We start from the raw sequence: 14074 nt of genomic DNA on the forward strand, positions 1-14074 counted from the left end.
TTTTTTTTTGCTTGTTAGGCGTTCCCTAAGCCCAATTTTTTTTATTTATTGAATAATTTTTTTAATATGTTAAAAATCGTAGACACAATCTAGCTTAATTTTGAGAAGTTTTACATTAATACTTAAAAATTAGTCCTTAACTACTCAAATTATAACATGTAATATACGAAAAATATTGAACAAGTTTCGATTTAGCAAAAAAAATTTACACACACGTACAAAATCGATCCTCCAACCGACCAATCATGTATTCGTATTCTTACTACCATTAGTAGCCTCAAAAGCATAATTAGACAACTCTTTCCCAATAGGCCTCATTTTAGAAAATTACAAGTTTATTTGGCTTTTTGTTTTCCTTTTATTAGTTTTTCTTTTGTAGGGAGAAGTGCTAAAAAGGGGCTCGTAAGCTAGTTGAGTTATATTTAAGGACCATAGGTTGTCATGTGATATGAATGGTCATCCTTTTCGTGTGATTAATGTTTTGCATCCTCACCTAAATTCAATGAACTCATTTTAGTAAAAAACAAGTAATCTAGGTTACTTTTATTGAATAAACAATTTTTTTTTTATTTTACAATATTTGAGGGATTACCACGTGTCATTCATTTTTTTTTTCTTGTGGAGAAGACTTGGTAAATAGTTAATTGTACTTATTATTTTTTTACTGTATACAGATTTACTGTTTTATGTTTAGGATGAACAGAGTCGGTTCTAGTATTTTAAAGGTCATATATAGTTAAAAAAAAAAAAAAAACTTAAAGCATTTTTTGGCCTCTAACCTATCCAAAATTTGTGCATTTGGCCTCTGACCTATTATATGGTCATATTTGGTCTCTGACCTATCAAATTAGATAGAATTCAACCCATAATGAATGGAAAATTAACTTTGTTGGAAAATTAACAGCAGTCACCAATACAAAAACGACACATGACACATAAATAAAATTAATTTTCAACTGGAGATGGCAACAGTAGAATGGAGATGGCAACAGTAACTATTCTACACAGTAAAAAAATCCTAAAAACTTTTTCTAGTGTTCCGATAGAGTGAAAATTAATTTTATTTATGTATCATGTGTCATTTTTGTATTGGTTACTGCCGTTAATTTTCCAACAAAATTAATTTTTCATTCAATATGGGTTGGATTTTATCTAATTTGATAGGTTAGGAGCCAAATATGACCAAATAATAAGTCAGGGGCCAAATGCACAAATTTTGAATAGATCAGGAGACAAAAAGTGTTTTAAGCCAAAAAAAAAAAAAAAAAGGTCATATGTATATATTTATGCTCCAATTTTTTTATAAATTTAAATTTAATAAATATAACTTAATTAATTCTTCACTCAAATAAAGATGAAATTTTTGAGAAATTTTATTGGGAACAAAACAATTAATAATTATATTATGGATAAATTTCAAATAAAACTCATGTGTTTTCACTAATTTTCAGATAAAGGACTGTGCTTTATTTTTATCAAAATAAAGACTGAAGTTTTCAACTTTAGCAAAATAAGGATTTTTTCGATTGATACTATTAAAATCACCATTGACGACTTCAAAAATGACATATTTTAAGAACTACTAATATTTTAAGCAACTTTAATTCTTCAACTTTTTTATTTTGAGATTATTTAGATGATGTTTGATAAAGAGAGAGAAAATTAATGTTTAGAGAGAGAAAGTTCCAAAAATATGATTTTTTAAAACCGAAAATGTAGTTCCATAGCAAATATGACATTGAACAACTTTAATTCTTGAAAATTTTCATTTTCAGACCGTTAAAGATAGTTTTAATAGCATTATTAAAAGTGCGAAACCTCAATCCTTGTTTTGACAAAAAGTAAACCATAATCATTTCTCTGAAAATTAGTGAAACCACAAGGGTTTTATTTGAAATTTACCCTTATATTATTATAGCAAAGGTATAAATTTAGTTTTATGTCTATTGAAGTGTACAAATTTAGTGTCCATGTACAAAATAGTATAATCTTAAGTCTAACCTTTACAAGACAGTTTCAAGCATTTTTAATGAAAGATGCATTTTTTTTCTTTTTTTTCTTGTGCAATTTCATGTTCCAACTACCTTCCAACTTCTAGGGTTCCGACCATGCAATAAAGTTTGAAATACACATCTTCCGTTAATTAATGAAAAAAAGGGACTCATCTTTAATTAATGTGGTTATTTGTCGTTAATGACATTTCAAATTGCACCGTCTGGTAAATGATACACTTAAAATTATATTATTTTGCATGTATAAGATAAATCCGCTCTCCTTCAATAACCATATGACTAGTTTTGTAATGTATCCAAGGTCGGCCTTGGACCTAGGCCATGAATGCACTGGCCTAGGATCCATGACTGTAAAGGAGCCCATTTTTTTTAATTATATATATATAATGTAAAAATTTATACTAAAACTAATAAGTATCCTTGTGGTTAAGATCACAAACCCTATTAAAAGGGGCCTAGGTTCGACCCCCTTTAAAAAGTCCTAAAAATTATTTAGTTGGGTCAAATAATTAATATTTTAAACTTAAAAGAAGTCCAATTGATATTTTGAATTTAGATTGGTGGTTAATTTAAGAATTAAACTCATATTTAAAAATTTTGTCATACAATTTTATAGCATTTTCCTTTAAAGTATTTCCATAATTGTTATTTAACTTGAATGAAAAATTAATTGATTTGTTAATTTTTTTTATTTTACCAAATGACACAATTTTGACCTGTGTACACGTGGCAATTGATTTAATTTTTTACTAAATAGATTTAATATGTAGATAAATAAGGAATTAATGAAATACTTTTTTGTTCTATCATGTATAGACCTGTTCACGAGTCCGGGTACCCGCACAGGCTCGTGCTTCTTGGACCGGACTTGGACATGAAAATTTCTCTTTAGGTCTAGGCCCGCTAAAGCCCGCCTTTTTTTTTGGACGAGCATGGGATTTACAAAAATAGCACAGACCCAGCCCGACCTGCCTATGAATATTTTTAGACAAAAACCTTCTGGGCCCGACCCGAGTCCGGCCATGGACATGTCTAATCATGTACTCAAATATATTTTAAATATTTTTTACGTAAAATATTTTTATTAAAGAGGCTATTATTTATTATTCCGTCTAGGGTCCATGAATTATCAGGACCGGCCCTGAATGTATCCCTATTTTTAGTTGAAAGGCAAGTAGTTATTGTTGTTAAGAGACGATGATTGAAAAATATGACAATGTGTATTATTATCATGGACTTTCCATTCCATTTTATGAAGATGTATTCTTATTTTCTACATATGATTACTATTAATTTTAATTTTAGATATTAATAATCATTAATTTTGGATATAGTAAAAACAATTAAGATTTCAGTAATTATTGTATTATAATTAAAATAAGTATTCAATTTTATTAATATTTTTTTTTTTTGTATATGCTGCCCTTTAAATGATATGCTCTAGGAGAAGCCGAGACCTCTTAAATGGAAAGCCCTAAACGGGTGCCTAAATCAACTCATCCTTGAGTCTTCCCTGCATTTATATTTACAGTCTTAATCACATGCACTTTAATGAGCATGTGGAATTTTCTCATTCACCGTTAGATCTAGGCTTATTAGAATCCTAAGGTGGAGATTCAAAGTATTATGAGACTTAGATTTAATAAGTCTATATCTAACGGTGAATGAGCAAATTCACTTGCTCATTAAGGTGCATGTGAACATTCCTGTCATATTCATCTCTTATGCTTTGATTAAACGAATAATTTGGATTTGGAAATTGGGTAAATTACACCCATGGCCACTAAACTTTACCAATTTTCACATTATGACCACTGAACTTCATTTCTTCCTAGTATGATCACTGAACTTTACACTTTTTAACATCGGTGGCCATTCAATTTTAACTAACTTCTCAAAATGATCGTTAACCACCTCAAAATGAAAATATTCAAGAATTAAAGTTGTTCAGAACGACATTTACCATGAACCACATTTTTTATTTTCGAAAATCACATTTTTTGGAGCTTTCTCTCTCTAAAAAATCACTTTCTCTCTCATAATCAAACAAAACTTAAATGACCTCAAAACAAAAAATTTCAAGAATTAAAGTTCCTTAGAATATTATTAACGCTTTGGTTTTTTATTTATTTTAAGTCGTCAACGGTCGTTTTAAGGCGTTGAGTGGCCACTGATGTTAAAAAATGTAAAGTTCAGTGGCCATACCGAGAAGAAATGAAGTTCAATTGCCATAATGTAAAAATGGGTAAAGTTCAGTGGCCATGAGTGTAATTTACCCTTTGGAAATTAGGAAGCCAAAAGTTTATGAAAGTCAAAAATATTGACCTCGAAACCTTTCCCTTCTTTACCCCTTCAAACATTTCATCCCGTCAATGCCTTAAATTAATACTTTACTCAATGATTTCACTAATCTATTATCATAGAAGAGCTATTTATGGATTCAATCATTCGAGTATAAAAGGTTATTAAATTATATATATTATTAACACAAACATCACAAGCATTCCGATGTCGTCCAGCGGTTAGGATATCTGGCTTTCACCCAGGAGACCCGGGTTCGATTCCCGGCATCGGAACTTTTTTAATTTTTTTTCCCAAAATTAACTACCAATATTATCTACCGCCACCGTTGAACTAATTTTGGTAGAAAATAATATTACTGTGCTTTAAACTGTATAGAATAAATAAGGAATATAAACCCTTTATAAAGCCCCAAACCACTGTTGACACAATCTGCAGTTCTTTCAAACTTCTGCGAAATCAAAATACACAAAATTTCAATTTATTTATATTATTAATAATCGGAATGGCGAGGGATAGTTGCCTTGCTCGTGTAACCGCCGGTGTCGCAGTTGGTGGTGCAGTCGGCGGCGCTGTTGGTAACTTTCTTAAACCCTAAACCATCTCATGAAATTGCTGTTTTGCAGAATTTTCTTCAATCGATTCTGGTTTTGCTAAGTATGTGTTACTTACTACTCGGGATTTTGTTATAGTATGATAGATTGCTTTGCTGGTAGTGCCCTTGCTTTGATGAATTAGCTTATTGTAGAAGTCGAGGTTGTATTATGGTAGATGATAGATTCGCGGCGCAAAATTAGTTTATGTTCGTGGGAACTTGATCCTTGATTGTTAGTATGTCGCTATATCGCAGGTTAGAACATGTATCAAATTTTAAATACCATTGGAATGCAGCAGCTTGTTGTTTTATACTACTACTGGAGAATTGATAGATAAGTGGATGAATTAAGACAAAGAATTGAGATAGAGAAGGCTTCAGTTCTTATAATGTACGACTTTGTTGTTTTATTGGATGAAAGTTATGACATAGCCTTTTTAGGTAAAAAGTCGTGAAAATTGTTCATAAGGATGAGATCAACAGCAGTGGATTGAATTGACTTGAAGTTGATAAGGTAAAAGGAAGCTTGAGACTCTTATCCATGAATAAAACCTGAGAGCTATCTGCCTATGTAAGAAGTTAGTGGCAGAAGAAATAATTGCACGATGAACTGAAACACAATAAGCTGTACCTAGATACCCTTGGGCACTATTTTAAACAAACCCAATCTTATATCCTTAGGGAAAGATGTAATTCTGGCGAAGCTGAGAAGGAAAAGCATATCGTTAATCTACTTTCAAAATACTGTTGTTTGAAGATAGATAATGAACTTCTGAGTAAAATAAGGCCTTTGAAGCCCATAGTAGTTATGTATTGATCATATTTGGAATGTTTCATTACCAGACTGTAGGTACTAGGTACATTCGTTATGTTATGTCAATTCTCAAGTTGTTGTAAATTTGTTCAGTTCATAGTATAATGCACTTCCAAGAGTCAATAATGCACCTTATTGTTTCCCTAGTAAGTAGAGCACTTTCAGAGATTTTTAGCTTTGAAGCGACTTCTCCTCCAATTATGGATTAGCTCTTCTTTCTGAAAATGTAGAGTAGAGTGGTGCTTTCTGCAAGTGTGAGAGACAGGATATAGGATATGGGGTAAGATATGCAAAATGCAATAACGTAAAAAATCTTTATTTGTTAATTTCTAAACTTTTAACAGCAGAATTTTATACCCAAGTTGTTTTGGAATATATTTGCTCCCTCTAGAAGTCCTTACCACTACCCATAGAAAAGAAAAATGGAATAGGTTTAAGCGTTCGGACATAAGAAAAACTGTCAGTGGCCCTTATGATACTTTATTGTGGGAATCCATTTTTCCTACCTTTTGGAAACTACATGAATTTTGATCATATTAGAATGCATAAATGCTGGAATTTCCTCTTCAAGGTGTGATTTATTATTTGCTTCGCTTGATAGTACTATTGCAGGCTAATGTTTGAAGAAACCCTATGAGCTGTTTAAATTGTACCCAATACTATTATTTGATTCTCAAATGTTCATATGCTTGTAAATCAGTTTTATCAGAGGGGTATAAGATACGTCATAAAACTGAAATTACACATTTCAATATATTGTTAATAGGTTAATACGGATCTGATTAGAAGTTCGAAAGCCACTGAATAGTGTTGTTTAAGCAATTCTTTAAGGGGAAAGGGAAACTTATGCAAAGCGATGCCCTGTTACAGCTATGAACTCGTAGCTGGCTCTCACATCATCATATTATTGATAAAATTTGTGTATGTTAGAAGTTCATTCCAATGGCAAGTTACCTTGAGAAACTGCTCCAGAATTTTTGGATATAATTGGTACATGATTGGTGATGTAAGAACCAAAGTGAAATATACAATTGAAAAAGATTTCATACAATTCAGGAATCTTTCAATCACCAGGCCTGTGATTGTCCGTAAATTGGATTAAGTTCATATATTGGTGTTTCTATTTGTATGTGAGAGCATATGCATTTTGTGGCATATGTGTGAATTGGCAACTCTTAGCACTACAATTTAGCATGTTTGCATAATTGTAAGACTTGATGAGTAGTATAATAACATTCACTTCATTAGAAGAAATATAGAAATTTCCATATTTTATCTAGCCAGCCTGTGATAGGTTGATGTTATTCTGCTTCTATATCACTCTGTATGTGTGTTGTACTCTTGTCAACTGCTGAAATGTTACTAACTATTATGTATTTCTTCACAGGTGCCGTGTATGGGACATATGAAGCCATCAGGTATAAGGTATGATAGCTAACCTAATGCTAAAAATTCAAGTTTCCTGCAGCTTTTTGTTGGATGAAAGATAGAGCTTTAAATACTTATTCAATGAGTTATCTCTTCTTCTTGCTCAAAGTTAACTGTTTTATCAATTCAGCCATGGAAATGGTAGAGATGTCAGTTTACAAGTGCACAATTAAAAACAATAAAAAGACAGACAAACAAAATGGGGTAAAGGTTTTGGCCATTTCTAAGCTCTTAAATGTTGGATATGCTGTAGGAAAAAAACAATTAATAAAAAATCTAACGTAGTCATGGGTTCTTGTACCTCCCTAACCTATTCATAGTAAAGTCCTATTCATAGTATGTGTTTGCGTCTATATATATATAGCAGATTGTCATGCCATTTTCTGGGCCTTCATTTGATGCCATGTGGTCTGTTTACATTTAATTGATTTCCTAGTTAGTTAACCATAAATACTCTGCCAATAATCTTTTGTCGAACATATTAGCTGCTGCTACTTGTTTTAGCTATTTCTCCTTCCGTTTCTTCTTCATTATTGCTTGGTGTCTCGTTATTTGGTTTACATATGTGAAAGAAAGTAAAAAAAAAAAAAAATCCTGTTGAACTTAAAGGCATTCCAGCCTCAAATCTAATCTGAAATTGTAAAACATATTATTACTCATCATTAACATATCAAAAGACACGTGTACACATGTGACATTATGTGGGTCTCATCTTATCTGGATTCTTATCACGTGTTTTGCACGGTGTTAGACAAAAAAGTTAAAAATGAGTAATATGAAATTGCAAAACATATTATTACTCATCATTAACAGATCAAAGACGCATTGTGTACACGTGACATTGTGTGGGTCTCATCTTATCAGATTCTTATCGCGTGTTTTGCAGCGTGTTAGACAAAAAAGTTAAAAAACAACCCGAATATCCTGTTGAACTTAAAGGCATTCAAGCCTCAAATCGAATTTGAAATTGTAAAAAATAGCCTTTGCTTTCTAACCAATTGATTTGTAACTGCTGCAGAACACATGAACACAATATTTGGATTCTTTTAATGATTTCTAAAATCTGTCCAACTTGCTAACATTAGACCCTTAATTGTACTGTTTATGAAGTTAGGGGTAAAATTGCTCTTGACCGACATGATAGGTTTCCCCTATCCATTTTTGGTTTCGGTCGGGGTTATTCTTTTGAGGTTACTTTAATAATTGTTTCACAAAATACAGGTGCCAGGACTTATGAAGATAAGGTATATTGGACAAACAACACTAGGCAGTGCTGCAATATTTGGTCTTTTCTTGGGTGCTGGGAGCTTGATACATTGTGGAAAGTCATATTGAGCAGTAACATTTCGTGCATTTTCCAATTTAGTTTGACAAGTACAGGTTTGGATTTGCTAGTTTCTTCAGAAAGAAAAACTTTCATATGTTTGTCACCTCAAAAACATCTGAATGATAATTAGCTTTTTACCCTTTGTTAAATTTTGCTTTTATGTTTGGTTTTTCTGCAACTTTATGATTTAGTGAGATGATTTTCAATTCATTTTCTTCTCGGCTTAACTGCACTATTGGTCATTATACTAAATTTTCATGGTTGTTTTAAAATGGTCACTCAACTTCAATTTGTCTTAATAAAATCATTCCATTTTGAATTTTGTCTCAATAAAGTCAATCCGGTGACTTCAAGAGCATAAAGATACCGAAAAATTAACATGAGTCAACTTTCACTGCTGATCGAAATGACATGTCACTGTAATGTGTCAACGATTTTTATTAAAATAAAATATAATTAAAGTTCTATAATTATACTATATAATCTTAAATTAACATTGGCTCAACATTAGTAGTCAAAATACTCTTGGATGCTAATGTTACGGGTAAAAGTGTACCATTTTGGACGTTAGGGATACTCCTGACTGTCAATGTTAAAGGTATTTTTTGTATCATATCCCTAAAAATTAAAATTTATAATTAAAAATAGATATTTAATATAAATATATAAATTCAATAATTAATATTAATAGGATTAGACTGAACCGTGCTATTTTTGAAAACCCTAGTCTGCCTTAGATATAGTGAAGCTTTATCGAGCCTCGTCCGGGTCTAAAGCTAGAAAGCACCAACACTTCTAGAAGGTTAACATAGGAGTGTCATATATTTCTACACTGTAAAATAAATGTTTATGTTGTATTCGTTAGGGGTGAGCAAAATAACCGGTAACCGATTACCAAACCGATAACCGAATCGAAATCTTAGTTTGGTTCGGTTATTTTAACATTCTGGTTCGGTTCGGTTTTAATTTTAGCCTAATTTGGTAATCGGTTATCGGTTCGGTTATTGAAAAAAAATATCGGTGTAACCGATAACCGAACCGAACTTCATATATACGTATAAAAAATATAATTTTATCTTTATATATATATATAAATAAAAAGTCCAACCCTAAAAAATACACTTTTATCTTTGTATATATATATTTTGGTTTAGTAGCCTTTAATTTATTCAATTGTAACTTTTGTACAAGGATATTATTTGAAAACTAATTAAATAAAAATGTACAAAAAATTAAATATTTTGAGTTTTCGGTTATTCGGTCGGTAATCGAACCGAACCGAAAATTTTCGGTTAAATCAAATTCGGTTACCAAACTTATTCGGTTCGGTTCGGTTATGAAAATAGAGCAACTTTTGGTTCGGTTAACCGACAGTTCGGTTCGGTTAGTAACCGAACCGAACCGATGCTCACCCCTAGTATTCGTGTCCCACATTTTAAAAAAATGTCTTTCATTGTACTCGCTGTAGAAATGTATGGGTCACTGCTACTAGGACAAAAGTTATTTTTTTTGTCGAGATCCAACCCATTTCACACGGGGCTGAGTTTGTCGGGTACTCGGGTCCGTGAGTAGTCTACTTATAATGCAAGTTTTTTTTTTACCATCCCATGTATCCTATTAATCTCGTACTTAAATTCATGAATAGCCATATAAACCATGGTGTGAGAACTCATAAGGAACATGACAAAATGCAAAAGTATTACAAAACCCCACAAGTATGACAACAATGAAAACAAAGAGAGTTACCAGAAATTTAAGTCGATTTATTGAAATCATCTAAAAGTATGTCCACATTGTTATGCAGATTGTTATGCGTTGAACAGCATGAGGCACCAGTGGTCTAGTGGTAGAATAGTACCCTGCCACGGTACAGACCCGGGTTCGATTCCCGGCTGGTGCATTTCTCGTAGAGCAATGATGAATTTCACTGTTGTGATGAGGGGCCATCACTTTCACCTGATTTAGGATGAGAATAAATAAAGTGTATCTGAGCTCTCATTTCTTTTTTTTTTATTTACTCTTTTTTTATTATTTTTTTTAATTTCTTTCACACATATTTTTTAGTTGAAAAAAAAAAGGTAAGATACGTGTGAAATATTGTTGCACACAATTTTTTTTAGTTGCAAAAAAAAGTAAACTAAGTGCGAAATATTGTTGCACAAGCATTGGAATGTTATTATATAATTGAAAGTGTCCTGATAGTCATTTAAATTTGCATAAATCACTTGATTAAATTATAAAACTTATCTTCTCTAATATTAGAATTGTATACCCGACCTTAATCGTTTGACTTTTCCAAGACACGTGCAACACACATTCCACATGTAACTTACTTTTTTTTTTGTAACTGAGTAATCAATTGGTTACATTTTACGCAAGTTGAGTGGACTGTAATTTATTTTGCACAATTTTTTAAATTACTCTCTTTTTTCTCAATTTTTGAGTTTTTTTTTTAATTTCTTTCACAACAATTTTTTTTTTAGTTTCACTCGTTTTCATAATGTCATCATATAATTTAATGTAAAAAATCTTAATACATAATTTGCTGAAATTATATAAAAAAAAAAGTTTGTTTACCCCTTGAACTTTGAAAGTGTCCAGATAGCTCTCTGAACTTGCATAAAATATTTAGATAACCCTTTTGTTGAAACACATTTTCACATGATTTTGATTTGACAAAATTATTTAAGTGATGATAAAAATATTCTAACACATTAAATTTAAATGCTTTGATCTATTACACTAATGTGTTTGTTCAATGTTGAGTTTAAATTGTGTATAAGACATTGTTGAGTGGACTGTAATTTATTTTGCACAATTTTTTAAATTACTCTCTTTTTTCTCAATTTTTGAGTTTTTTTTTTTAATTTCTTTCACAACAATTTTTTTTTTTTAGTTTCACTCGTTTTCATAATGTCATCATATAATTTAATGTAAAAAATCTTAATACATAATTTGCTGAAATTATATAAAAAAAAAAAGTTTGTTTACCCCTTGAATTTTGAAAGTGTCCAGATAGCTCTCTGAACTTGCATAAAATATTTAGATAACCCTTTTGTTGAAACACATTTTCACATGATTTTGATTTGACAAAATTATTTAAGTGATGATAAAAATATTCTAACACATTAAATTTAAATGCTTTGATTTATTACACTAATGTGTTTGTTCAATGTTGAGTTTAAATTGTGTATAAGACATTGAGATTAAAAAGCCCAAAGGCCCATAAAGTGGAAGCAAGCCCAAGTCAACACATCAATACCATTCGGCCCAAGAGTTCAAAACGTAGCCGTATCAACTAAAACGACGACTCAGCAAGAGAAGCCTTTGTGGCAAAAGCTTCAAGAGGAAGCTGCTGAGTTGGACGACAAAGCAGTCTGGACAGCGGCAGACAATGTTCAACTTCTAGACAAAGTATTTCTACTTTGGGAAAAGTTCAGAAGGCGCAGAAAGCTGTCTCGTGGACTTTTCCTTAAATGGCGAAACATTATGCCGAAGACTGACGAAGACATAAGATGCAAGAATCCTATTGGCCAACGACGCTGAGCACGCCTAGAGTGACAACGACAGGAAACCGTTTCCCTCCAACGGTTATTTCGAAATTCGAAATGACCAGGTGCCTCAAGTGTCACTATATAAAGGCCATCCATTTGCTTCAATCCATGCAGAACTTCAAGTTGTCGAAACGCTGATCAAATTCATACTCGAAGATTCTGAGCAAAGCAAATACCTTACACCAATTTCCATATTATTGTGTAAAAGTCTAGAGTGATTTCCAATCATCTAAAGTGTCTTAGCAATCGTTGTTTAGGACAAGCACTTTATTATTTCTAGAAGAATAGAAATGAGAGGCTGAGTACTCGGTTATAGTACTCAGCGTAGATATAGGAGTGAGTAGAGGTATAGAGGAAGGTACTCTTGTTATACTCAACTTCTATTTGTAAAAGGTTTCGTGCTCTACCTTTAAAGAGCTCAGTAGAGAATTCAAAAAGCTCGGAACGAGTTCCGGGGACTGGACGTAGGCGGAGAGGCCGAACCAGGATAAGTCTGCTGAGTAATATCTTTCTAACCCTTAAACTCCTTTAATATATACTGCTTGCTATAAAACTGACTAAGTAAAGAACTCACGCTGAGTTAAGTTTGCTAAGAAGCTGAGTTCAGAAATAGACTCTAAGTGCTATTTTCTGACTCAAGTAAAGAAGCAGACTTAGTCACAAGTTGACTAAGCTTGTGTCTTGAATCTACTTAGTGACGTTGTGTAAACCTTTTCATAGAAAAAGAAGTCAGCCTCAACGGACAAATTTTTAAATAGTTCATATCCCCCCCCTTGGAACTAACTTGTCACGTTATAAGGGACCAACACCTTTCAACTTGCATAAAATGCAATCAATTAATCGATCGGTTGTAAAAAAAAAAAAAAAAGTAAGTTGCGTGCGAAATATGTGTTGCACGAGCGTTAGAATATTATTATATAATTGAAAGTGTCATGACAGTCCTCTGAACTTGCATAAATCAATTGGTTGAACTGTAAAACTTGTCTTCTCTAATACTAGAATCGCATACCCGACCTTGATCGTTTTACTTTTCCAAGATAAGTGCCAACACACATTCCACATGTAACTTACTTTTTTTTTTACAATCGAGTGATCAATTGGTTACATTTTACGCAAGTTGAGTGGACTATAATTTATGATAATATAAAAAAAGCTTAATACATAATTTGCCCCTAAACTTATTCAAAAAGCTCGATTAGCTCTCTTAATTTTGAAAGCGTCCCGATAGCCATCTGAACTTGTATAAAATGTCCAGATAGCTCTTTCAACTTGTGTAAAATGTAATCAATTAATCACTTGGTTGTAAAAAAAGTAATGTGCATGTGAAATATGTGTCGCACAAGCATTAGAATGTTATTATATAATTCACAGAATAAATTAAAATATATATGAAAAAGGAAGTTCTTACTTGTTGAACTGTAAAACTTTTCTTCTCTTTTCTAAATTAGAATCGCATACCCGGCCTTGGTTATTTTACTTTTTCAAGACAAGTTCAACACAAATTCCACAAGTAACTTACTTTTTTTTTTTTTTTTGCAACCGAGTGATCAATTGTATACATTTTACGCAAGTTGATGGGGCTATTTGGACATTTATGCAAGTTCATGAGGCTATCGAGACACTTTAAAAGTTAAGAGGATCAATCAAGCTTTTTGGACAAATCCAGTGAGAAAATTCTGTATTAATCCCATTAAAAATAATGTTGTTAAATTTTTCTAAATTATAATCCATTGATTTTTAACTGATTTAATTGGTAAAAAAAAAAAAAAGCTAATAGCCTATTATTTTGGTAACATTTTCTATCTGCTCAAAAAAATTAATGAATTCTCGATCAATTAACGTGAATACTAAATTACTAGTTGAGATTAAAAAAAAAAAAAAAAAAAAGACTAATTGAGATTTCAATAATTTTAATAGGTCATACCGAATAATAAAGGTAAAAATCATAAATAAGTCTCTGAACTTTACATGTTTTAAGGATTAAGTGTCTAATCAATTGTTTTTCCATATTAAACTCTTGATCATTGATTTTGTTATGGATTC

General features: G+C 31.7%; 1 protein-coding gene and 3 non-coding genes across 4 annotated transcripts; all 4 read left to right on the top strand.

Moving 5' to 3' along the window:
- The first annotated feature begins 4516 nt into the window (after positions 1-4516).
- Positions 4517-4588, top strand: TRNAE-UUC (transfer RNA glutamic acid (anticodon UUC)). Its single transcript has one exon. It is a non-coding gene; the product is annotated as a tRNA-Glu (tRNA).
- A 105-nt stretch (positions 4589-4693) lies between these two features.
- On the top strand, positions 4694-8687 carry LOC136234181 (uncharacterized). Its single transcript, XM_066023968.1, has 3 exons — positions 4694-4891; positions 7110-7147; positions 8372-8687. The coding sequence occupies exons 1-3, from the start codon at positions 4819-4821 to the stop codon at positions 8483-8485; spliced, it is 225 nt and encodes a 74-aa protein (XP_065880040.1). The 5' UTR covers positions 4694-4818; the 3' UTR covers positions 8486-8687.
- Positions 8688-10306: 1619 nt separating this feature from the next.
- On the top strand, positions 10307-10377 carry TRNAG-GCC (transfer RNA glycine (anticodon GCC)). The gene has a single exon. It is a non-coding gene; the product is annotated as a tRNA-Gly (tRNA).
- Positions 10378-10386: 9 nt separating this feature from the next.
- Positions 10387-10472, top strand: LOC136234531 (small nucleolar RNA snoR114). Its single transcript, XR_010691405.1, has one exon. It is a non-coding gene; the product is annotated as a small nucleolar RNA snoR114 (small nucleolar RNA).
- The last annotated feature ends 3602 nt before the right edge of the window (positions 10473-14074 follow it).

The sequence above is a fragment of the Euphorbia lathyris genome, chromosome 6 (assembly GCF_963576675.1).
Source record: "Euphorbia lathyris chromosome 6, ddEupLath1.1, whole genome shotgun sequence".
In the NCBI taxonomy this organism is placed as follows: Eukaryota; Viridiplantae; Streptophyta; class Magnoliopsida; order Malpighiales; family Euphorbiaceae; genus Euphorbia; species Euphorbia lathyris.